Here is a 22,569-nt window from a genome sequence, read left to right as displayed (position 1 = left end):
TACTTTCCTTGGAGCTATTATTCAGGCTCAATGCATAAATAAAATAAACTCTCCTTCCTCATTGGGGAGCCTGAACTAGCATCCATCCCTCACTGATAAAGCTTTACAAACTAACTTCTGGGCTCCCTGCAGTAGTGCGAAGAGTGGCTCAGGGAAACAAAACCAGCAGAGCTTACGAGAAGAGTCAAGGAGTGGAAGAGGATGGGGTGTGCGTTTGCTAAGAATAGAGGAAAAGAAGCAGAGGAGAGATACAAGAAGAAAGAACAGCAAAGTCAAGGAAAATAAAGTAGAAATGAAGAACAGAATGAAAGAGAGGAGGGGAAAGGTGAAACAAAGGAAGACTCAACACATTTCGATGAGTGGCAATAAAAGAGAGAAAGAATTTTCAGAGGAGAAGAGAAAGAAATTGGGCAGAGGGGAAACATTTTTGAAACAGGAGAGGAAGAGGTAGGTGGGTGGCATGGGCGGCATGGTAGCACAGTGGTTAGCACTGCTGCCTCACAGCGCCAGGGACCCAGGTTCAATTCCAGCCTCAGGTCACTGTCTGTGCGGAGTTTGCATGTTCTCCCTGTGTCTGCGTGGGTTTCCTCCGGATGCTCCGGTTTCCTCCCTGAATCCAAAGATGTACAGGTTAGGTTGATTGGCCGTGTTAAATTGACCTTAGTGTCAGGGGATTAATAGGGTAAATATGTGGGGTTACGGAAATAGGGCCTGGGTGGGATTGTGGTCGGTGCAGACTCGATGGGCCGAATGGCCTCCTTCTGCCATATAGGGATTCTATGATATTCTATGATGATGATGTGTTTTGAGAGTTAAATAATGCTGTCGACTTTCCCAAGCAAATGTGGACTGAACACAAAAGAATGTGAAGAGCTGGATTACTTACAGGCGGTCCTCTCAATCCGGTAGGTCCCTCACTTCCTCGAGCACCTTCCTTCCCCTGGAAATATCCACAGATTCAACTATTAACTCTTCGCAGGAGTCCTTTCTTGTTTGTTAATTGGCAGCTATACTATATAACTTGGGCTGCCTGTTCATTTGTACTGTCAGAGCTCTTTGCAAGTAACACCCCACTTTCATTCCTTCTGCAACATTCATACTTCATACTGGGTAATAACCTGTATCAATGCGAAACCTCTCAGAGCAATCACAGGGATATATTGTATGAATAATTAGATTCTACAATTCATATCATTATTCACCTAAAACCTACAATTGAGCTAAGCTTCAATCTCTAAAGCCTTCACAAAATATTGGCTTGGTTTGGTGACCTGTTGTTTGTTTCCAACTGTACAACAGTGATTTTTGTTCTGGATCCTGTTTGGGTTTGGCTGGGTGGATGGAATGACAGCAACACCAAGGTGACTGACTCATTTTCACAGCTGGGCTTCATCCCAGTAATTATGGTGAATTGCGAGCATAGCGCGAGAATGTCAGATAGTCCACTGATCAGGGGCGGGAATCAGGAAATCTTGGCGTTCCCCTGAGGAGGTGAGTCCAAAGTAGAGTTAAAATGGAGGGTGGAGACAGTCCTGTGAGGACATGGACTAGCAGTGCTGGGAAAATTTTAACTCTTCCTGACTATAAAGATATGTGCCCCATCTTTGCCCAGTTCAGGGGCCACAAGTTTGACAATGTTCCACTGTACAGGACATCGGGAAGTCTTCCACTTGCTTCTTTCCCACCTTGGTTTTGTTTGAGTAGCCAAGGGACATCTTACTCTACTCTCTGCCTGGCAGAAATGGTGTGGAAAAAAGTTAAAACAAGAAACACGACACTAACATCTCCGTTTCCCCCAACAGCTTTATTTTTAAAAAACCACTACTCTTTCCCTGAACGGTTGTGGCCTAACTTAGCAGGGTGCCTACGAATATATACAAATTAGCAACTTTTCCCCACTTTGCCATTCGCATTAACCCACCCCGGGGCTTAAGTATGCGTTAGTCTGGTGGATATTCAACGATTCCAGCAAGTTGCCTCGAGAACCAGACAGATCGCTTGCTGTATGTACATGGACTTGACCATGAAGGTGGAGCAGACCTCTTGCAGCAACTCCCTAACTGTCAACCTGGCCTTCCACCAGAGAGTTGAATTTCCCTCCATTATTTCCCCACCTGCCTTGTTCCGATCACTACGTGCTTTCCAGTTACAGATACTGTTGGGTCTATTGTGAATTTACAGATCTTTCTGACTTATTTATTCCAACCAACTTATCATAAAACAAAACTATGAGTAATTCTGGCTTCTTTTTGCTCATCCATTACTCCTCCAGAACATTCAGATCTGCTACCAGAATTGTCAGGTTGCCATGGCATTCTCCATGGTTACTGATAATTTTGCTTTCCCTTGAATTGGCATGGGACTGAACTGTGGTGAATGGTGTCGGATGGTGTAGGACAGTGTTTTCTCCTAAAGTTTGTAACAATTCAGACCTGTACACAGAAGAAGATATATTTTCTTCAAAAATGCACTCCTCCCCAATCTATTTGAAGCGACCTCGATCTTACCTTCTCTCCTCGCAGGCCTGGTGCACCAGGAGACCCTGGAATACCATCAGCACCCTGGAAAGAATAAAACAATGCTGCTTAGCTCATGTCCCTCATGCCACTTGTAAAGGGGAGTTTGACTGCGGACTCAAACAAAAGTCAATGCACAATTCTATTGTTATACAGTTGACACAGTCAAATTTCACAAGGAACTAATTCAGGCACCAAGAATATAGAGAATGCTGGAAAAACTCAGCAGGTCTGGCAGCATTTATAGGGAGAGAAAACAGAGTTAATGGGCGGAATTCTCCAGCCGCGTTCATCTAAAGGCCAGAAATTCCCGCCCGAATGTCAATGGTGTTTCACACTCTCCGCAACTCGCCCACTAAAATTCCAGAGGTAGGTGGGATGGGAGATTTCCAGCCAATGTTTCCAGTCTGTTTGGCACTTCATCAGAACATGTACAGTATAAGAGGGCTGAAACAGCTGGAATAATGATTAGTGGGAGAGCTTGCAACAACGATACAGCAACTCAACAACAAGGGACAGTTGGCCTGGAGGGAGGTTGGGGCGGGGTGGGGGATAGTTTTTGCATTGACACCAAAAAAGAGTATTAAGATGGAGGAGAAAGGTCACTGTCTAAAGTTGTTGAACTCAATGTTGAGTCCTGACGGCTGTCACATGTTTAATCGGAAGATGAGATGCTGCTCCTCCAGCTTGCATTGGGCTTCACTGGAGCATTACAGCAGGTCAAGGATGGACATGTGGGCATGAGAGCAAGATGGCAGACTGAGATAAGATGTTCTGCAAAGCGATTGGCCAGTCTGCATTTCGTCTTCCCAGTGGAGAGGAGACCACATTGGGAACAGCAAATAGATCAAATTGAAGGAGGTGCAAGTGATGCTTAATCTGAAATGAATGGTGAGGAGGGAGGAGGTAAGGATGTGTTTCATGGTGGTTGTGTTTGTACCCCTCCTCTGCTGGGAGGCAGGAGATCTTTTCAAAATGGCAGCAGAAGGGAATTGGGAGGGGACCACAGGATATTACCAGACACAAAGATAAGTGAAAAAGTGAATCGTGTGGAGGGCGTAGAAGGTCTGCAGAGAGATTTGGACAGGCTGAGTGAGTGGGCGAGGATCTGGCAGATGGAGTATAACGTTAACAAATGCGAGGTTATTCACTTTGGAAGAAATAATAGCAAATTGGATTATTATCTAAATGGAAAGAAATTACAACATGCTGCTGTGCAGAGGGACCTGGGGGTCCTTGTGCATGAGACGCAAAAACCCAGTCTGCAGGTGCAACAGGTGATCAAGAAGGCAAATGGGATGTTGGCCTATATCGCAAGGGGGATAGAATATAAAAGCAGAGATGTCTTGCTGCATCTGTACAGGGCATTGGTGAGGCCGCAGCTGGAATACTGTGTGCAGCATTGGTCCCCTTATTTGCGGAAGGATATATTGGCCTTGGAGGGAGTGCAGAGAAGGTTCACCAGGTTGATACCAGAGATGAGGGGTGTTGATTATGAGGAGAGACTGAGCAGATTGGGTTTGTACTCGTTGGAATTTAGAAGGCTGAGGGGGGATCTTATAGAGACCTATAAGATAATGAAGGGGCTGGATAGGGTAGAGGTGGAGAGATTCTTTCCACTTAGAAAGGAAACTAGAACTAGAGGGCCCAGCCTCAAAATAAAGGGGGGTCAGTTTAGGACAGAATTGAGGAGGAACTTCTTCTCTCAGAGGGTGGTGAATCTCTGGAATTCTCTGCCCACTGAAGTGGTGGAGGCTACCTCATTGAATACGTTTAAATTACGGATAGATGGATTCCTGATCGGTAAGGGAATTAGGGGTTATAGGGATCAGGCGGGTAAGTGGAACTGATCCACTTCAGATCAGCCATGATCTTATTGAATGGCGGGGTAGGCTCGAGGGGCTAGATGGCCTGCTCCAGCTCCTATTTCTTATGTTCTTATGTTCTTATGGGAGCGATAGTGGAGTGGCTGCCTGCTGACTGGAGGTGGGTGGCCAATGAAGCAAATTAAATGCTGAAATAAAGCCCGCTTCCTGTCCTTTCTAGCATTTTACAAGTGGAGGGAGGGCTGCCGCCCTGTAGGCGGGATTCTGACTTAGAGGCGTTCAGTCATAATCCCACGGATGGTAGCTTCGCACGATTGGTTCCTCAGCCTAGCACATACACCAAATGTCCGAACCTGCGGTTCCTCTCGTACTGAGCAGGATTCCTATTGCAACAACACTTTGTAATCATCAGTTGGGTAAAACTAAGCTGTCTCATGACGGTCTAATCCCAGCTCACGTTCCCTATTAGTGGGTGAACAATCCAACGCTTGGTGAATTCTGCTGCACAATGATAGGAAGAGCCGACATCGAAGGATCAAAAAGTGACGTCACTATGAGGCAGTTGGAGGGGGATCTCCTTTATATCTGCTCCATGGTGTACCTCAGCATGGAATCACCCTATTCATCTTCTTGTGGCTGCAGTACTGGCCACCTCCATTGACTATGTTGTTGGGACTGCGAAGCTGCTATACCTCTAATTGGGCAGCAGCTCTGGGAAGCGGGCTGTCTTCTTCAATAGTGGTCCTGGCATTGGTCTCTTAATTAGCAACTGCTGGTAAAGTGCCACCCAGGGTCCCGCCGTCTGCCCGCAAGGGCTCCCTTTCCACTTTTGATCCCAGTGACGGACAACCCTGGATTTGGGAGAATTCTGAATGTGGTCTGTGCCCAATAAACACAATAAACTGATCAGTATTGATACCAGTCAACTTTGTGCAAAAACATTGAGCTTGACAGCATACTACAGGTAGAATCTTGTTGAGACACTGGGGGTCTCAGCCGCTGGTGTGAGAGCTGGTGAGGGACCTGTCCTTCAGGAAGGCACACCAATCAGGCAGTGGTGAGGCCAGCAGCAGGCCTTCCTCTGGAATCCAGACCCCAGGAGTGGAAGTCTCACCTACCAAGAGCTATTGGTCAATCTGGGGCCAGCAGATTTTGTGCTCAGAAGTGTCATGGCTGCTGCCTAGAGGACAACCACCAGAGTCCCAGCACTGTGGAACCACCCAGGCCACAGGTAAGTAATTTTGGGGAAGGTGGCAGGGTGGGAACCACTGGAAGAAGGGTGGAGTCGGGCCAGCAGCAAAGGCCGGTGGTGTGGCTCACATTCGGCCCTCCTCCCTTTCCAAAGTCTGATATCGTGGATCCTTTGCATTCTCTCAAAGGCAATAACATCCTTCCGATAATTCGATGTTTTGAACTGCATACAGTACAGTGGACTGGGGTCTAAACAAAACCTCATGGAGCAAATCAGGACATAGACATAGACATAGACATAGAACAGTACAGGACCTGATATGTTTCGGTATTACAGAAAGACAATGTATGGATGGTCCCATTGCACCAGTTCCTTCTAATGAAAGTTCCTGCTAAAAATGAGACATCTGTGCAAATTTATACTTACAGGTTGGCCAACAGTTCCAGGTGGTCCGGGATAACCTGGCAGTCCTGGACTGCCCTAAAGGGGAAAAAACAAGCAGAAAGCCCGAGTTAAAAAAGAAGAACTTTCTCTTTATGTATGAAATATGAGTACATGATCGCTACCAGACGGGATCACTGACAGTGGTCAGCAAGGACAACTTTAGCTGGTTTTTAATTGTCCTCAGCGTGGAGATACTGATACCCAGTAATGCAACATCGATCAACTCAGCACTGACCAAGAACTGCACCAACCTGTGATTTTCCAAGGATCCGGGATGTGTGTTCTCCCATTGATTCGTACTCCATGTTCAAACTAAACCAGTCAAGCATCATCAGGGAATTAAAAGAATCCCTGGAATAGCTATTTCAATCATTTTCTAGTAAGAAGTCTCACATCACCAGGTTAAAGTCCAACAGGTTTATTTGGAATTACGAGCTTTTGGAGCGCTGCTCCTTCATTTGAAGGAGGACTCGCCTGATGAAGGAGCAGTGGTCTGAAAGCTCATGATTCCAAATAAACCTGTTGGACTTTAACCTGGTGTTGTGAGACGTCTTACTGTGTGTACCCCAGTTCAACGCCAACATCACCACATCATGGCAATCATTTTCTCATCATCAGAAAGCTACTGACCAGTGTAAAGCAAGAGAATTGGAATTTTAGGATAGTTAAACAGTGTAAAATGTAAACGCATTATACCATGCAAAATATAAAGTGTAGCTGTCCTATTTTCCTCATGTTGACGTTGCCACTTAATGGAACTATTTTATCCTCATATTTGACTGCCAACCTCCAGAATAATTTTCAAAAGAAGCATAAATCTACTCGCCCTTTGAGCACACTTCCCCAAGATTTGCTTTCTCCCTTTTCCTGAAGGAGTTCTGAAGCTACGATGCTATGTATCACCTGGGGCAGCAGGCCTGTCCTGTCTGGAGACAATACACATCTCTTTACTGTCTGGAGACAATACACATCTCTTTAACCTGTGCTTAATGCTCCCTCCACCCACATTGTCTGTATCATTAAGACCTGGCTGGCTGTAGGGATTCGCATTCTAATCAGTATTCTGTAACTTGATTTTGTGTCTCTGTGCACTGTTTGAGAGCACATTTCCACTCCATCTGACGAAGGAGCAGCGCACCGAAAGCTTATGGTATTTGCTACCAAATAAACCTGTTGGACTTTAACCTGGTGTCGTTAAAACTCTTACTATCCGATAGTGCCAACATAATAGATTTAGCGCAACAATCTGACCATGCTGAAGACTCAAAGGGAAAATATCATAGAATTGTCATGACACAGAAGGAGGCCATTTGGCCCATCGTGTCTGCACTGTGTCTGCATAGTCAAGCAATTGTACCATTAATTCCGCTTAAGGTGGGTCTAGAAGGAAGGAGGTTCGTTTGCATTTGGTACAAAATTTGGATAAAAGTCGAAAGACAAATTGCTTTATCACTCCTAAAGGAACTTCACAATGATAAGTTACCTGTTCACCTTTTTCACCAGAAGAACCAGGCAATCCCCGATCACCTTTGCTGCCCTAATACATGGAAAAGAAGAAGAGTAGAGTGTTAGATGCTAGTTGGAATGTAATAGCATCTCTACATTAAGCAGGGCATAAAAGATTAGAATTACTGTTGTTAATTTAGAATTCTATTATTCTGGCTGGCACCAATGATTATTGTGATTTAGAGTAGAGAGGGAGAACAAATGCTACCTGCTGTGGCTAGGTGAACATAATCCCTCATGACCAGTAGATACTCCTTTGTTGAGGAGTGTTGTAAATTCTTAACAACCAGAACTCCTGCTCAACGGCCAGTGAAAATTCAACTGTTAAGAGTAATGAAGTGAAAACCCTCTCCAATGAGGAATGATGAGCTCGGAGCAAAGTAAAATGTAAAACCCACACTCAGCTTTCCAATATAATGAAGGGACTTGATATGAGGAAGTGAGGGAGAGGGAGAGAGAGAGAGGATAGCACGGCCATGATTGGGCCGTTGAGAGGTGGAGAGACAACATCAGAGATATAATCAGAAGCTGGGAGGGAAGTGGGTAACGAGAGGAGCAAGGGGAAAAAAGAGCTGTCATTGGAAGGCTGGAGGCTTAATTCTTTGTGAGGCCTCGGTGAGAAAGGGCAGGGGAAGGGCAGGGGAAGGTGTTGGTGTGGTGCTGTTTGCGTACTCCAGCTCCTCTTGGCCAATAACAAAAGCCAAGAGGAGGTGATCTTACTGCCTCAAATGTGCTACTGAAAATTTTGCTACCTGGGCTTTTCACTCATTCCTGGTTAAATTTAAATCGTGGCCCTGATAAATTCATCTGGTTCCAATTTTTGACAGTCATCTAGGTCCCCAAATATGTTGTTCAGGAGTTTCATTGATGGCCTGATTTACAAACATATGAATATCTGAACTTGGAGCAAGAGTGGGCCATTCGTCCACTCAAGCCCGCTCTGCCATTCGATTAAAATCATGGCTGATGTGATTGTGGCCTCAGTTCCACATCCTCGCCTATCCCTCATATACCCTTTGTCACCCTTGTTAGTCAAGAATCTATCTACTTCTGCCTTAAAAATGTTCACTGACCCTTCCACAACCACTCTCAAGGGAAGAGAGTCCCATAGACTCATGACCTTCTGAGATTTGTGAACACCAAATGTCACATTGATGGAAATGGGGTTGGACTGGGTTGAGTTACTTAATCCTGACATTTTAACCCACAACCCTACTCTCCAGAAACCCTCTCCTGCCCATTGAAGGGGGTTGTGCGGGGGGGGGGGGGGGGGGAAATGGGGGGAGTGTAGTGGGGTGGGTGGGGGGGGTAATATTCTTGTTCTTCGTCTGTCATTTTGACACTAATTTTTGAAGTCGTGATACTGCAATCATTTGGCACATTCAAAGAATACATCAAGAAAGTGTTTCAAAATTATTTAATTGTTATGTTTCTAGATCACAAAATTCAAATTTATATATGCTCTCTCTTTATAATGTTCATTGAGAACCAATAAAACCTTTAAAATGGACATATATCTTTTAAGTGGTTTTATTAAGATGACTACTTGAATGGTGGCACAAGACATAGGTGTATCCACATGGAGAGAGTGGCCATGGAATTCTTATTACTTCCACATAATGAGTTCTTAATCTCAATGCAAAGTGAAGTTGAGTTCCCCCAGATCACAATCTGGAAGTCAAGACAACCTTTACCACCATCAAGCACATCCTGCGAGCAATGCTACCAAAGGTGTTACGGTAAATTACCTCTGTACTTCCACTAAGTGTGTGGACAGTACAGCTCGGGTATTCCTCTCTGTCGCACTGGGAATAGCTTGATGTCCAGGATATAACATCAAGAGGAAAAGGTGACTCTTGTCTATTCGTGTTTCCTCACCAGTAGCTTTGCAGTGCAAAAAAGGCACTTTAAAAGGACGATCATGTGATGTCAATGATGATGTCATCAGCCGTTTGCATGGGCAAACGGGCAGTTTATCTTCGCAGCTTATAGTGTTAACATCCTTTCAATAAAGCTCTGTTTGTTTGAACCTTCGAGGCCTGCAGCCTTTCTTTTTAAGACCGCTACAGTGACAAATATAGTATAAGGGTATCTGGCATAGCCAGGGTTAAAGTGGGACTGGAGAACAGTACCGCCCACAGTGGGATATAAAGAGTTACATGACCAGTGATTAGAGTCAGTTGTGTAGGGAGTCTTATAGTATGCAGAGACTTGTATAGAAGTAAGCCTGGAGTTAGCTCATAGTTTGAGCTATACCTTATATGTATAGTTATAAGTTACCAAAAAAGAGTTAACGTTCAAACATACAATCCTATGAACCTCTTTGTGAGACATACTGAACAGAACATACAACATCTTACAAAACAAGGGGTGGCACGGTAGCACAGTGGTTAACACTACTGCCTCACAGCGCCAGAGACCGGGTTCAATTCCCGGTTTGGGTGACTGTGTCGAGTTTGTATGTTCTCCCCGTGTCTGCGTGGGTTTCCTCCGGGTTCTCTGGTTTCCTCCCGCATTCTGAAAGATGTGCTGGTTAGGTGCATTGACCTGAACAAGCACTGGACTGTGGCGACCTGGAGAATTTCACAGTAACTTCACTGCAGTGTTAATGCAAGCCTTATTTGTGACACTAATAAATAAACTTTTAAAACGCATTTTGGAGGGTCGAAGGGCCTGTTTCCTGTGCTGTACTGCTTATTGGGTTTCTGCTCATTTTGCACAGCCCTGGCTTTTCTGGAATAAACACATGCCGACTGTAGTAATAACCGCGATGAAGGAGGAATTTTGCTGATTTTTCCACTTCCGGTTCTCCCAGAACCAAGGGATGAGAGAGCATAGCAGTGAAATGATGAAAACTAGGAAGGAATGTGCGTCATCTCTCATTGAAGAAATTAGCTTATTTTGTGCCTAAAAGCCTTTTGGATGCTGCCTGCAGTCTCCACAGGCCATGTCAGGACATGGGTCTTTGCTAGGGGTCTTACTGAACCTTGCATGTTCTGGGTTAGCAGAGTGTAGTTCTTGTACTGGGCAAGGAAGGGGAAAGGCATATTGGTGTCTATTTTTGTTTAGCCAGATTAACATTGCAAGAATCTACTTGTATTCTCAAGGAGAGAAGGACAATACTTTCAGGATCTTTGCTTCAGGGGGGTACAAAGTGAAATGTGTCTGTTTTCTTACCATTATTCCTGCTGGCCCTTGTGGTCCTGGAGGACCTGCTGGTCCTGGGTCACCCTAATGTAAAATAAACAGTTCATAATGGTCAGACAATAATTGTGCACGTAGCGCATCTTAATTTATTTTGAACAAAGAGAATAGGATGATTTACCCCTCTAAAACTCTCAATACCAAGATGGATAGTGCAGGCAGAAAGGCTTTCTGAGTCAAGCAGATTCATAAATATTCCATGCTTTAAGAACTAGCTTACTGACTGATTTCCATCTACTTACTCACCTTTAACCATGTCCCTCAGTCAATACTCTATCAAGAAATGCAACTTGCTGCTTCTTAGATTTGTTTGTGTGACTTTTATCACAAGTTCATGGTGCAAAAATTATTTGCCTACTCTCTGGTCTTTCCCCTAGCAATTGAATTCTTTGCCACAATGAACTATCTGTCCATCTCAAAATAAACTAGTTCTCCTTGAATTCTTCTCTTTTCTAAAGAAAACGTGTCCACCTTCCCTAATCTTTCCTCACAACTTAAAATCCCAATATTAGAATTGGTTTGGTTTCACATTGTCAAGCCTTTAGTGACCAGCACTACGACCAGAATTCTCTGGCCGTTCATGCCGGTGGGGTTCTCTGGTCCTGTCAGCAGCACACCACCTCCTGTAGGTTTCCCAGTGGCTTGGGGTGGCTTCAATGGGAATTCCCGTCGACAGTGGCAGGACCAGAAGATCCAGCCACCAGGCTTGTCGCTTACCATCGCTGAGAAAAACACTGAGGGGAAGCCAGAGAATCTCATCCTACATCTTTTGTTTGCTGTGATTTGGTCTGTCGAATCATGCAGAGCTCTCTGCCAGAGCAACGCAGTGGCATAGTGGTATTGTCACTGGACTAGTGATCCAGAGACTCGGGAAAATGCTCTGGACACTTGGATTCAAATCCTTCCATGGCAGAATAAAAATTGTGAATCTAATAATGACCATAAGACCAAAAACCCATCTGATTCCTTAAAGTCCTTTAGGAAAGGAAATCTGCCATTTTTACCTGGTCTGGCCTCCACATGACTCCCAACCCACAGCAACGTGATAGACCCTGAAATGGCCTCGCCAGCCGCTCAGTTCCAGGGCAATAAGGGATGGGCAATAAATGCTAGCCCAGCCATTGATGCTCACATTCAGTCAATTTAAAACAATGGCTTCTCTTCAGATTTTGTCAGCCAGAATTGAATCTGCCTCTACCACATTTCCGATGCATTCCAGATCTTAACATGCACTGTGTAGAAAAATTTTTCCTCAAGTCATCTTTGGGTCTTTTGCCATTCACATTACATCAGTGACCGATAACCCTTGCACCGATGGGAACAATTTTTCCCCATCTACTCAGTCCTGACCCCTCAAGATGTTGAACACGTCCAGCAAATCTCCTCTAAACTTTCTTTTCTCTAAGGAGAATGTACTTGCTTCTCTAACCACAGTGTATGGTCAGCGTATGGACATCCACATTCATCAATAAGCGACTGGAGCAGGTTTACTTTTCAAAAGTTTATTGGTCTGTGTGGGAAGCCAATAGTTATAATTATTTCTATCATGTATGCATTTCTACAATGTAAGTGTATTCTTGAAATGAATTGTGCTGATGTATTACTTGTATTGTGACATGTTAAAACATGCTGAGACATGCTGTTAGTGCCCACAGTACAGCTGCTAGTCTCAGCAATAGCCGTTGGCTCATGGACAGTGCGTGACCAGAGGTCCTGAGCTAATGCATGTTGACCGGCAGTGCATGATCAGGGGTCCTGAGCCGATCTGTGTTGGCCACCTCTGCAAATGCATCCAACTAGCCAATGAATGTAAATGGGCATTATCTAGCATACAATATAACGATGCCTATACAGAGAACAAAGAAGACCGTAAACATCATGCAAGGAAGAAGGAACTTCGAATAAAATTGTACCCTTGTACCAGACCACAAGGTGTCGGCGAATTCGTGAACCTAACATCTGGATTTTACTCTTGCTTTTGAAACCTTTGATGTTCACATACCATTTGGCCATCTTTTCCACCTTTCCCAGGGGGGCCTGCATGACCTTTGCTCCCTTTCAAGCCTGGTAGACCTTGGAGTCCAGGTGGACCGGCTGGGCAGCTGGTGCACAAGTCCTAGGGAAGGCAAACAAAACTGATGTCAGAAAGAATTCGTTATTGCGTTGATCAGAAGGAAGCACCCAGTTTACATAACCCAGTTCAGCAGTAGTTCCCAATCTGATGAGATTTGATTCCACTGGTAAAATTACGAACATTCCAGATTCATTTTGCAGTAAAGAGTTTTGAATCTTGTTTGATGTTCCAGTCCATAATTTCCACTGCTCCTTTAAGGAACAAAAACAGTAAATGACGGCGGTGTAAGTCTAATGAAATTCTCCAGCCCAAAAAAGGTACTGTGTGCTCAGCTAAATTTTAAGGTAAAAAGATGACCATGAGAAGGAATGGAATAATGGTGCAACATCAACCTGCCTAACAAAATAAGATACTCATCGCCCGGATGTATATTAGCAGAGATATTTTTAAAATAAGCATGCTTGGGCTTAGCTAAAAAAAAAAATTCCTACCTACTTTGCGAGTGTAAGACATCACCTAAAATGAGTGGCAAGGTGATCTGAACAACTTAAGAACAAGATGGAAAAGATGTGCTTCCTGTAATAAAGCATCGCATTTTTGGGAATTTGCTAACAACTAACTTTCTAATTTATTACCACCCCAGTTAATTACGGTTGATAGAGCTCTTTCAGAGGTCCCGTGCAGACTCGATGGGCCAGGTGGCCTCCTTCTGCACTGTAGGGATTTCATGGTTGTAGAGAAATAAGATTGTATTAAGATAGTAGAAAGTTTTGAATGAATAACTTTTAAATAAACTTCTTCACCCATCTTTTTGTCAATATAGGTTCATTTGTTCTGTATTGATTCTATAGTGGGTGAATGGGTGTGGACGTGGATGTGCAATAGCTTGGCATGGAAGGTCATGGGAATTGGGTGAAGCTTGACATGGGAGATTGGGGGCATTGAGGGTATAGCGGACCATATCTTGGCATTTAAGTTTGTATTGTGCCTTAGGAAATGGGTGGGTAGCATACATTGGCATGGTGGGCATGGGTAAATTGCAAAGAACAAAGACACGCTGTGGAGCTGACCAGGTCAGGAGTGCAGGGTACGGGTGCATGACCCTCACCAGTCCGCATCCTTAACCTGCATAGTTGAGAACTGGGGACAACGAGAATGCTGTGACAATACTGTGCCTTCAAGAAATGCATTTGAGCCATGTTCTTGTGCAGGATTTGTTGTAGCAGTTTTATGCACTCAGAGCCACCAGGTCTACTGGCATCCTATATTGTCGTTGCAACAGCTTCATTGTTTCTAACGGCGAGAATGTTGTCGGATTTTGCAGTGTGAGGGTTGATTGGGATGATTAGCAGGTACAGTCATGTGACAGGGGAGGCTGGGCTTACATACCGGGCAGGATTTTTCCAACCTTGCTCGGCCCAAAACTGGAAAATTCCGCCTGAGGTCAATGGACCTTTGCATGGTCTGTCCCCACCTGCTATGATTCCCATGGTGGGCAGGACTGGAAAATTCCCCCCAGAACATTTAAGCTTCAATTCTGTTTTTTGAGTTGGGAGAGAGCAGTGTTTCTCTTTGGCCCTCTCTGAAGTCTGGAGACTGGAAGCTGCCAGAGGCTAAGTTTACCTCTTTGAGGTTTTGCTATTTTGAGGATATATCCTTCTCTGAAAATTGCTGTCAAGGATCTCTGTCCAGAATTGTTAAAAAGCTAAAAATTCAGTATCACGTGAGCATACTTGTTTATGTGCTAACTAATTCTGAAGAAGGGTGTATGTCAATGAGGTATTACTTTAAATTGGAACAACAGAGATAGCTAGCTGTTAAGGATTCGACTTTGCCATGTCTAATATTTTAATTGGTAAAAGTTATGCAAATTCTCTTTATTATGTTCTAACTGTGTTCTTAAATAACATTTATTTTGATAAAAGCTTCTGATTGGATCACTTGAATTGTACCAGGGCAGAATTTTCCCGTCCTGCCCACGATAGTGGACCATGCAAAGGTTTGCTGACCTCGGGTGGGATTTTCTGGCCTTGAGGTGAGCGCGGCCGGAAAATCCCATCCCTGGAGTGAAGCACCTTGTGCTCACCATAATGCCAAAATCAAATGCAAAAGTTGAGGTCCAGGCAAACTGCACATAATACCTTGGAGTTTCTGGTCTGGGCCTTAACAACGTGGTTGGGAATTCTAGAATCCGGTCCCAGCTGCCATTTTTACATCTCTGCAGGGTCTCTCCAGCTCCATAAAAATCCAGCTCAATGTCCAAAATGTACAATAAAACTTGTTACCTTAACTTATCCTTATTAACTGTACCGAAAACTCAGAAAACCTTTATTGTTCATGTCTTAAATATTACTTCTCCATTTCACAGTTTTGGCGGTGTGCAGAACAAGTGATGACACTACAGGGTCCCGGGAGAATTTCATTGGGAATGTGGGAGGGTAGCTGTATTGCTTACATTTTCAAGCTTCATTACTCTTATTCCAATTTCTAATCGACAAAGACAAGAATTTCACTTAATGCAGCTCCACACCCAGCTCTTAATTTGAACAGTGCCTGAATCCCCTTACCGTTTTCCTTTCAGTGCGGTTGATTAGCCTACATTTCAACTCGCAATTTCTTGGTGTGAAAATTAGATTACCAGCACTTCAACTGTCAGTAGATTATTCACAGTAATAACGCAAACAATCATCTTCCAACAATATTTGGAACTGTTTGTTGCCCGACAGAACGCATGATGTCATACACAGTGCTTGATTAGTCGATTATAAGGACAGAGTCATCGACATTCCATATTACCTTATGGTTAATAAGATCAGAAGATAATCTTACAGGGTCTATCATAGGGTGATATTTAATCAACCACTGTGACATCTTTGCAAAACAGTTCAATAACCGAGAACAGTAGTAATAGGTGCAATCATAGGAATAGGAATAGCTGCAAGAAAGAGGAAATTAAAGAAGAAATATAGCAGCATATTTTTCAATATCATAATGAAAAGTGAAAGCACAGGAGAATTTGCAGAACCATTTTTTTGGGGAATAGCAGAGATAGCAAGAACTTTACCAAATCCTGGTGCATAATTTTTTCCCTCGTAAGCTTTTTCTTAAAGAAAAAGAGATGCTGATTCATCAAATGGAGAGATGACAGCATGAGCAAATTATTGCTTCTCGCTCACTAAGGGGGCGACAACAAGTAGTCCATGATAAGGCATGGTGTGGTCGCAATGATGGATTTACACAGCATTTGTTCCACTATCTCGGTGCTGCTGTTTTAAATTGCTGTACAATTTTCTCTCCAATCTCTGCCCAAGCCAATTTTCTATGAGACTACCAAACCACTCACCTGAACCATGTATTCTATCTGTCCTCTTGAAATAAGAGGTAATGATGCCTGTAGGTCAGAAAATACTATTATATCAGAGTAACATAACTATACTGATGCTGCATTTGTTTTTAACCAATCAACCAATTTTACATGCAATGTTAGCTATGCTTCCTTTTCTCTCTTTCTTTGCTGACCTCAATTTATTCAGGAATTGAATATGGTAAAGTTAGCATCTTCGATTTGGAAGGTGAGATGCTCGCGGCAAAGTTGATAAAAGAGGCGAAGGGTGAAAGGAGGCAATAAAAAGAGACACGTTCATAATGAACAATTTAGCATCAGGGAAAGGGAGTGAAAAGTTCAACCCCTCCCCCCATGTCGCTGAGCTCCTAATCTTTGCTATAATGTACTGAAACACTGAGGCTGTCTAATCTCTGCAGTCACATGTCGGTGTGTAATGTCTTTAACAAGGCCTACGATGTGGACCTCTGAGAATATGAGCTTCCAGATTAAGGCAGTAATGGCTTGTCCAATCAGGGAGCCCTTCATGTGGACATAACGTAGAGTTTCAGGATTACTCGCACTCCGGATTTATACTCTGTCCAAGGTAGTACCTGTCTGAGTGTTGCTTACTGTGCAAATAAGTGTAAATTTGGTGAAGGGACACTGGCCCCGGAGGGGCTGTTTCAATGTGGATATGGAACCAGGATATTGCAGTATTCCAGGTACTCAGTGGAGCTAGAATTTTTGAGGATTGATTGTCTTGCATTGGTTAGCCTGCCTCCCAGTCTGAATGTATCAGGCACCATCCTGTAGGGAGACTTTGGGTGACAATGGCTACAAGAAAACAAAGTCACTTTACAATGGCAAAATGTGGCTACATTTCTAAATGCGTCTTCAGTATGTCTTTAACATAGCACTGTAAAATTGGGCTGAAGTTACCCTTGGTTCCTCATCTGGCCCTTTTGATGGGCAGTATAGAATACCACTGACAGAAACCTTAGATCAGATCACATGTAAGTGCTTCGTCTGATATGGCCAGAGTTCACATATGGTCAGAGTTCTGGGAGGCCATTATGGAGGAAATGAGTTAGGTAGGACAAAGGGAAAGAAACAACAGGCTATAAAGGTAGCAAAGGAAACAAATGTGAGAAAGATGTGATACTGACTAACCGGAAAGATTAAAAAAGTTAATGGAAAAAAAAATTCAATGCAGAATAATCAGCCATCGGTGAGGAAAACTAAGATAAATGCAACTAGATAAAAGGTAAGTAAAGAGCGAGAGAAAGAGCAAAATGGAAATGTTTCTATGAAAAGGTAGTAAAGGCACAGTAGGAAAAGTTAACATACAGGTTCTCCTGGAGGTCCTGGATCTCCCCGAGGGCCTGGTGAACCCTGCAAAAGAAACCAGAAAACATCTCACAAAAAAACAACCACTTCAGTTGCCAAGAAAAGCTTGATACAGCAACTCCAAATTGTTACACTCTATTAAAGGACCCAAAGAAGTAGAACTAAATTATGAATGGGTCAAATGTGGAATGATGGTGCTGAGGTGATGGAGATGGTTACCTCCGTCAATCTTTGAACTATAAAGTATTTGTATTATGCTGGGATCGTGAGAAATATCTCCCTCTAGCAAAACCCTGAAGAAGCAGTTAACTTGCTGCAATGGTGAATGTTACTTCAATCAGTTTAACCATACTTTTAAATTCCATGTCACTCAATGGGATTACCTTTGCACGTCTTTCCACTGACTCTGCAAGGATATTATTCTGGGAGACAGCGCTATAGGCAAAAAAAAACCTCTGGTACTTGCAATTGGTCCATTTCTTTCTAGTTATTGTTCGAGACATTTTTTATTCATTCATAGGACATGGCGACGCTGGCTGGCCAGCATTTATTGCTCATCTCTCGCTGTCCTTGAGAAAGTGTTGGTGAGCTGCATTCTTGAAATGCTACAGTCCACGTGCTGTGGGGTGACAACTGAATGGCTTGCTAGGCCATTTTAGAGGGCAGTTGAGAGTTAACCACATTGTTGTGGCTCTGGAGTCACATGTAGGCCAGACCAGGTAAAGAAGGCAGATTTCCTTCCCTGATGGACATTAGTGAACCAGATGGGTTTTTCCCACAGTTGACAATAGTTTCATATCATCAATAGATTCTTAATTCCAGATATTTTTTATTGAATTCCAATTCCACCATCTGCCATGTTGGGATTTGAACCCAGGTCCCTGGGACATTAGTTGAGTTTCTGTATTAATAGTCCAGCAATAATACCACTAGGCCATGGCCTCCCCAACTTAGGGTTACTTGATGATATTCATACTGAAGTGACAGGATTTTGTATGGATGTTAGCAAGACTTACATCACTTCCAGGCTGGCCTGGAGTTCCAGGTGTGCCTCTTGGACCCTGGCAAATAAAATTAAAAATTCAGTTTTGTATAAAAATAATCAGCTAGTCCATCTAATTCAAACAATAACCATGACAAATGTAACTTAAAGCACCTTTCACATACAAGAGCAAAAAGTAATGTTGTGTCACCAGGATACTTTGCAAATGTGGAGCTTTGGGTAGTTTTCCCTCCAAATACTTCCCCATCTCTCCTGGAGGTGTTATTTTGCACTGGGTTCTGCCATCCTTTGCTTTCTAGCTCAAGTGGTTATTCCTCAAGCATGACCTATGTCAGTCATGTCTATCAAAGCTTGACGTCACAGCCTTAATTTTTTTTTCTTTATTCTTTCAAGGCATGTGGACATCGCCAAGAAAGTTCAGCATTTGCTGTCCATCCCTTAAACTGAGTGGCAGTAAGGGGTCAACTACATTGATGTGGTTCTGGAGTCACACGTAGGCCAGACCGGGTAAGGGTGGCAGATTTCAGATTGCAGAATCGCACAGTGCAGAAGAGGCCCTTCGGTCCATTGAGTCTGCACCAACACACCAGAGACACCTGACCTACCTCATCCCATTTACCAGCACTTGGCCCAAAGCCTTGAATGCTATGACGTGCCAGGTGCTTATCCAGATACTTTTTAAAGGATGTGAGGCAACCCGTCTCTACCACCCTCCCAGGCAGTGCATTCCAGACCTCTGGATAAAACCTCTGGGTAAAAATGTTTTCCTCACATCCCCAAAACCTCCTGCCCCTCATCTTGAACCTATGTTCCCTTATGATTGGCCCTTCAACTAAGGGGAACAGCTGCTCCTCATCCACTCTGTCCATGCCCCTCATAATCTTGTGCACCTCAATCAGGTCGCCCCTCAGTCTTCTCCACTCCCACAAAACCAACCCAATCCTATCCAACCTCTCTTCATAACTTTAATGTTCCATCCCAGGCAGCATCCGAGTGAATCTCCTCTGCACCCCCTCCAGTGCAATCACATCCTTCCTGTAATGTGGCAACCAGAACTGCACACAGAACTCTAGCTGGTCGCTACATTATTTCCTTCCTTAAAGAACATTAGTGAACCAGATGGGGTTTTACAACAATCGACAAAGGTTTCACAGTCATCATCTAACATTTATTGGATTCATCAGATTTTTACTGAATTCAAATTTCACCATCTGCCACACTTGGATTTGAATTCATGTCCCCAGATCATTACCCTGGATCTCTGGCATTTTAGTCGAGTGACAAAACCACTAACCCACTGTCTTCCTCAGAATCTGATCCCATTTTTATCCCCCACATATTGTTTTCAACAGGAATTGCTGCATCGTGTATAGAACTACACACAGCATGGTGGCACAGTGGTTTGCGCTGCTGCCTCACGGCACCAGGGACACGGGTTCGATTCCCAGCTTGGGTCACTGCCCATTGCACATTCTCCTCGTGTCTGTTTGAGTTTCTTCCGGGTGCTCCGGTTTTCTCCCACAGTCCGAAATTCATACTGGTTCAGTGCACTGGCCATGCTAAATTCTCCCTCAGTGTACCTGAACAGGCACTGGAGTGTGGCGACTAGGGGGTTTTCACAGTAACTTCCTTGCAGTGTTAATATAAGCCTACTTGTGACACTAATAAATAAACTTTTAAACTTTCTAAACAACGCAGAAGTGGTTTTCTTTCAACTGGGAGCCAGTTTTCATTACCTTTACAGCATTGAAAAGTACTTTGCCTTCTGAAGGGAAACAGTGTGATCAATACCATGGCAGAGTGTACTTAGAGTGTGCATATCGCCAAGTCTAGCAGAGACATGATGGGCCAAATGGTCCCTTCCGTGATGGAGTTGTTGTGATAGTTTGAGTTAGTTTGTGACATTTTGAGTTTTGGATAGTCAGAAGCTTTTTCCCAAGGTGGAAGGGTCAATTAATAGTTTAAGGTGCGAGAGGCAAAGTTTAAAGGAGATGTATGAGACAAGTTTTCTACCCAGAAAGTAGTGGGTGCCTGGAACCCGTTGCCGGGGGAGGTAGTGACTTTAAAGGGGCGTATTGACAAATACATGAATAGGATGGGGATAGAGGGATATGGTCCCTGGATGGGTCGGGAATTTTAGTTCAGTTGGGTGGCATGGTCAGTGCAGGCTTCGAGGGTCGAAGGGCCTGTTCCTGTGCTGTAAGTTTCTTTGTTCTTTGTTCTGACCCATGGAATCACACTGGGCAACTCAAATGAATCTCTTGGTGGGATTTCCCAGTCCTTCCCGACACGCAGGATCTTCCGGTCCCGCTGAAGGTAACCCATCCCCACGGTGGCTTCCCCGGTGGCAGGGAGGGAGAGCCAGACAAACAAAACACTGTAGGCTCTGACAGGACTAGAGGATCCTGGCACTGGCCAATAGTGAGTCAACTCTGCCGCTGGAAGGTCCCTCCACCCACCTACGCACCCCCCCCCCCACCCCCCGCCCCGACCAACCCCGGGAATGGGGGGTTGGGGGGAGGGGGAATCCGAGCCTTAGATGGTTAACATGGTGCGGGAACATTTAACAAAGAAATCCATTGTTCCTTGTTGCTATGCCCTGCTGAACGTTCAACCTTTTTAAATTCTTTTGATGAACCGAATGTTTACTCCCGCTATTATCTTACCGGATGGCCCCGTTCACCAGGTTGTCCTGAAAGACCCTGGACAAAAAGAACAAAAACAACATCATTATTTTCTTTCAAATGTACACTTTGGCATTTTCTGGTGGGCCACATTCTCCATATAATCACGAAGTTAGGAATGAGGAACAATTCGGACAGAGTCCACACACGGTTTGCGTGAGCCTTTTTCACATGGCCAAATAGCTCTATAATCTATGTTTGAAAGAAGCCACATTTGTGTAACTGCTTTCAGAATGGTCTGTTCTGAAGAATGCTCTGGATAGTTACTACTCTGGAGGTAAAAGTAGTAGCTCAGAGCAGTAACATGGCATTATAAAACCAAAGTCAGATTAAGGGTACATTTATACAACTTTGTGTATATATACTCACAGTGTAGTCAGAATAGTTATTTGCCATTGCCTGCACAAATTTCCTAAGTACATTTAGAGTAAGTGAGGCCGTCTGCTTGGAAGACAGACAACTTCCTGGAGTGTAGCCTACATGAGTGAAGAACCAAGGTGACTCCAGACTGAAGTGATATGTGCTTCCCTGAAGAGGTTACACTCTGCTTCACTCCAGAAACTGATCAGATCTTCCTCTAGACTTACACCATACAGGTTTAATCATTGGAAAATACTTTACATTTACCTGACATTAAATCTGTCAGGTAAATGTACACACAAGGTAGAGCTTTTTATGTAGAATCATAGAATAGCTAGTGCAGAAGGTGGCCATTCGGCCCACTGAGGCTGCACCGACAACAATCCCAGCCAGACCTTATCCCCGTAACCCCACATATTTACCCTGCTAACCCCCCCGACACTAAGGAACATGGCCAATCAACCTAACCCGCACATCTTTGGACTGTGGGAGGAAACCGGAGCATCCGGGCGAAACACATGCAGACCGTGGAGAATGTGCAAACTCCACACAAACAGTCAGCTGAGGCCGGAATTGAACTCAGATCCCTGGCGCTGTGAGGAAGCTGTGCTAACCACTGTGCCAGCGTGCCGTCCTACAGTCTTAAGAAAAAGCTATTAATAATTAGAGCTGGAATGATGTCATTAGTACAGGTTAACACCAAAGAGGCCAGACGAGGAGGCACAAGGCACAGGGCGAGGGGCAGGGGGTGGGGGCTGGGGGAGGTGGGGGGCGGTGGGGTGTGGAACCTTGAAGAGGAGCTCCCAATATACACAGGGCACCACCATCTTCCCTTCAAAGGAATTATTCCCCCTTCCTTCCTGCCTTTTCACCATTTATTAAGATTGGCCTCCCATTCTCACCTTCCTTCCACTGACCAGCATATTACAGCAGTGGAGGAGGATTAAAAACCTTTAGTGAGCAATTGTTGGCCACTTAAGGGCCTCAGTAGGCCTAAGGGCATGGATGAGTGAGCTGATTGGCACCTTTCCCGGCCCCATATAGGGGGGCTTTAAAAAAAATTCATTTACAGGATGTAAGTGCCGCTG

General features: G+C 44.2%; 1 protein-coding gene across 3 annotated transcripts in view; it reads right to left on the bottom strand.

Moving 5' to 3' along the window:
• The window catches only part of col22a1 (collagen, type XXII, alpha 1), a 339,481-nt gene that overhangs the window by 28,018 nt on the left and 288,894 nt on the right, over positions 1-22,569 (bottom strand). For all 3 annotated transcript variants that reach the window (XM_078215791.1, XM_078215792.1, XM_078215793.1), the window contains 10 exons: positions 21,104-21,139; positions 18,451-18,495; positions 17,435-17,479; positions 16,106-16,153; positions 12,691-12,804; positions 10,662-10,715; positions 7,462-7,515; positions 5,961-6,014; positions 2,508-2,561; positions 887-940 (listed from right to left, as the gene is read on the bottom strand). In XM_078215791.1, the coding sequence (XP_078071917.1) occupies positions 887-940; positions 2,508-2,561; positions 5,961-6,014; positions 7,462-7,515; positions 10,662-10,715; positions 12,691-12,804; positions 16,106-16,153; positions 17,435-17,479; positions 18,451-18,495; positions 21,104-21,139 (558 nt within the window). The remainder of the gene's footprint in view (positions 1-886; positions 941-2,507; positions 2,562-5,960; positions 6,015-7,461; positions 7,516-10,661; positions 10,716-12,690; positions 12,805-16,105; positions 16,154-17,434; positions 17,480-18,450; positions 18,496-21,103; positions 21,140-22,569) is intronic.

This window comes from Mustelus asterias, chromosome 7, assembly GCF_964213995.1.
Source record: "Mustelus asterias chromosome 7, sMusAst1.hap1.1, whole genome shotgun sequence".
In the NCBI taxonomy this organism is placed as follows: Eukaryota; Metazoa; Chordata; class Chondrichthyes; order Carcharhiniformes; family Triakidae; genus Mustelus; species Mustelus asterias.
This window is presented reverse-complemented; position numbering and strand designations above follow the sequence as displayed.